The sequence below is a fragment of the Aureobasidium melanogenum genome (genome assembly GCF_000721775.1).
Source record: "Aureobasidium melanogenum CBS 110374 unplaced genomic scaffold scaffold_106, whole genome shotgun sequence".
In the NCBI taxonomy this organism is placed as follows: Eukaryota; Fungi; Ascomycota; class Dothideomycetes; order Dothideales; family Saccotheciaceae; genus Aureobasidium; species Aureobasidium melanogenum.
The window spans coordinates 1-2,271 of NW_024470158.1; the positions used below are offsets into that span (position 1 = coordinate 1).

Below are 2,271 nucleotides of genomic sequence, written 5' to 3' on the forward strand. Positions count from 1 at the left end.
TTCTTACGAGGTACAACGAGTGACTCGTATATACAAGGTCGTGGTATCCTACCGGAGTGTTCATGCGCTTTCGAAGCATTAAGTTTACAAGTCGAGTGTAAGATTGGTATCATTGACGATTACGGTCATGTGGTTGCAAATGCGGCATCTCGCTAACTAGCGGTCATTGGCGTTTCGAATGCGGGGTGAACCTGCTGCGAGCTGTAATGCGACAGAGCGTAAAATCCGAATCTGGGAGGTTACGCTCACACTACACCGTTAAAATTCCCCTTGACTCACTTTCCGACAACGTGCGGGTCACTATGCGAGTAGAAATAGTGATTCAATACGGTCAGGCTGGGCCTTCGCACGGGTGGTGCCAACTCGCATTACGCGGACTTGTCCTCTCGTTTGCCTCGATGACAACCGGTCGCTTGTGGTCCCAAGCTGTCTCATAATCGCATTAGGATCTACCGCTTGAGAGATAGCATTATCCCAATGCTACTCATCACAGATCAATGCATGAAAGCTGATCGAGGTCGATCAGGAAGCGGTGTGTCTTCAATCAGCGTGCCTTTCTGCGCCGAGAGCCCCAGCTCGGCGACAAATAAATCACCTTGGTCCTTTTCGCTGGAATCCAGGCGCTCACCTCACTGTACAACAGTCCCTGCTCATCTACCACGCCATGACACGCATCTGGTAGATATCGTCTCCCGAATGGACCGCTCCTACCACTTCGAATCTTCAACGTGCCTGCTCACGTCTTTGTCACTCCTCCCGTCGCGTCCACAGAACCAGATTCGCACTCGTGGACACAGGGACTGTTCTTCTTCCAGGCAGCGCATGATCGTCTTAACGGTTACCAGCACCTCCTAATCTTGTTCATGCGGACAATCTATCACCGTTGCCTCTGCTCGATGTTGGCGCAGACAGTTGACCAAGCTCACTCCCCTCGATGTTGTGTTCACTACCACCACAAGAGTCAGACGGCCGTAACGCGTCCTATCAAGCACCACCCTCTCTCTACTCGTCCATCAGATGGCCAGTTCATCCCTGCCCTTGAGTCCTCCTCTGATTGATCCTCGCATTCCTCACGACAGAAACCTTGGTTTCGCGCCTGAACCGACTACTATTGTACTGATTGAAGCTCATCTCTAATCTCATCATCGCACTCTCGCGCCATCTTCCCATTAGCAGTGCCTCATCTAATCCACATCAGGTCTCCGCGTCTGCTCTCGTCACTCCTAGTCAACGCCATTCACCGCTTCTGCTCCTTCTGGGTCTCGCATTATCGTCGCTGCCATCGACGTCTGGCTCATCATACCTAGCCCCTGTTTCGGATGAGAAGTTCATCGCCGAGAGGACGCTATGGCATGCGCAAATGCCGTACGCGCACTCTCACTGGTTTATTCGCACATTGGATAGCTTGCGATGACAACTATTATCTTACCTTCTTGATGGAGTTTGCCTCTCATCGGTGAGGGCACAATAACCGCGAAGAAGAGTGTCGTGCGCAGATCGGTTCCTGCGCCCTCGTAATACAAGCCGGCCAATTCTCTGCCGAGTCCCCTTCTTGCTTGCAGCACTAGCCCAAGCCTCAGGATCAATAACAAAGCACAGGTCGACCACTCGCTTCACCACGTCGATTTCGATTACTTTCTCGACGCTACTACCCTCGGTACCCTTGATCTTTCGCATGCTACGGCATGGGGCTCGATGATACCGCCGCCCATCGGGACTCTAGCACCAAGACGCGCATCCCCTTCAACCCATACGATTGGATAGAAAGAGCAAGCGAACATTTCCTGGTACATTGGCGGGGTTTGTTACAGTTCTATATGAGATGGCCTGCAAGATCATGCCGGCCTGCATGGCGCCATGTACTCCACTGCGCCAGAGCTACTCGGGCTTCACCTCCTCCATGACATAGCGAGTTTCGCACACTTCCATACTACAAATGTGCGCGGACCTGTTCATCCGGGTGTACGGGTCTGATACATGTCACATGGATTCCCTTGTCAGATCTCGTCTTTGCCACCCTGCGTTTCGAGCTCATTAAGAACTTCTTGCATGCTAGCTCTCGATTTGGCGATGGCTTCAAGATTCCGTTCGAGCTTCCTATGCTGTCGATAGAGGTTATGGTAGCTCAGGACGATCATTGTCAACTGTGTTTGGTCTGCTCCTGACATAGCGGAGTACAAGGGCAGTGCCGAAGTCAAAAGTAGTACCGCCGTGCATTTGAATGAAAGTTGGAGTCTCCTGGTCTGGAGGTCGATGTTTCGCGTGTGATAT

General features: G+C 52.0%; 1 protein-coding gene across 1 annotated transcript; it reads left to right on the plus strand.

The window, feature by feature from the left end:
- Positions 1-1,017: 1,017 nt before the first annotated feature.
- Positions 1,018-1,414, plus strand: M437DRAFT_89397 (uncharacterized protein; the record flags this gene model as incomplete). The annotated part of the gene is made up of 2 exons (XM_041029044.1): positions 1,018-1,113; positions 1,199-1,414. The coding sequence occupies 2 exons, from the start codon at positions 1,018-1,020 to the stop codon at positions 1,412-1,414; spliced, it is 312 nt and encodes a 103-aa protein (XP_040874497.1).
- Between the last annotated feature and the right edge of the window lie 857 nt (positions 1,415-2,271).